This window comes from Anneissia japonica, unplaced genomic scaffold (assembly GCF_011630105.1).
Source record: "Anneissia japonica isolate Jap-2015-1 unplaced genomic scaffold, ASM1163010v1 scaffold26634_len962_cov199, whole genome shotgun sequence".
NCBI lineage: Eukaryota > Metazoa > Echinodermata > Crinoidea > Comatulida > Comatulidae > Anneissia > Anneissia japonica.
Window position 1 is genome coordinate 1 of NW_022708252.1, and position 979 is coordinate 979.

Sequence of the window (979 nt, forward strand, 5' to 3'; positions counted from 1 at the left end):
AACAACAACAACATCGCACAGGAGGCAGAACTAACAATAAAGATGTAGAGAAAGTATTTTTTTTTATTATTCTTTTTATTTTGTCACACAAACAAATAAAACATTAAGTATTTCTTTATCTTTTATTCCTATTTGTTACACATCATCTGATTTCCAATTTGTATCAACATTGTTCCAATTTGTTGTTTTTGCTGGTTCAGCTCTTCCAAATTAGCGGCCATGCTTTCTTCCATCTTTCGTTTTTGCTGGTGCAGCTCTTCCAAATTAGCGGCCATGCTTTCTTCCATTTTTCGTTTTTGGTCGTGCAGTTCTTGCAAATTAGCGGCCATGCCTTCTTCCATCTTTCGTTTTTGGTGGTGTAGCTTTTCCAAATCAGCGGCAATACATTTGATCTTTCGTTTTTTCGACTTCTCTCGTTTCTCGACAGTTATCTTCCAATCGTCGAAACGCTTCCATCGGAGATCAAACAGTACATTGTTCTTACACATATCCACGGACACGTTAGTTGTTGGTGTCGGTGGCTCTTGTGTGGGTTGCATCTGCTGCGACGGTGGCTCTTGTTTGGGTTGCATCTGCTGCGACGGTGGCTCTTGTTGTGTGGGTTGCATGTGCTGCGTGGGTGGTTGTTGTTGTGTGGGTTGCATCTGCTGCGACGGTGGCTCTGGTGTGGGTTGCATGTGCTGCGTGGGTGGTTGTTGTTGTTGTGTGGGTTGCGTCTGCAGCGACGGTGGCTCTGGTGTGGGTTGCATCTGCAGCGTGAGTGGTGGTTGTTGTTGTGTGGGTTGCATCTGCAACGTGAGTAGTTGTTGTATGGGTTGCATCTGCTGCGACGGAGGCGGCGACGGTAACAGTAGTCGTAGTCGAGGCGGTACAATCCGTTGTTCCTGCGGTGGAGACGGCAGCGGTTGGATATTGATGAGTTGCTTGATGAATTGTCCCGTTAAACTGTCTGTCGTTCTTTTGGAGAAGATGCGATAGA

At 45.8% G+C, this 979-nt stretch overlaps 1 protein-coding gene across 1 annotated transcript; it reads right to left on the reverse strand.

Annotated features, from left to right (window-relative positions):
* Positions 1-128: 128 nt before the first annotated feature.
* Positions 129-974, reverse strand: LOC117106486 (glutenin, low molecular weight subunit-like; the record flags this gene model as incomplete). Its single annotated transcript, XM_033247848.1, has 1 exon — positions 129-974. A coding segment is annotated over one exon (846 nt), but the record flags the coding sequence as incomplete, so codon positions are not given.
* Between the last annotated feature and the right edge of the window lie 5 nt (positions 975-979).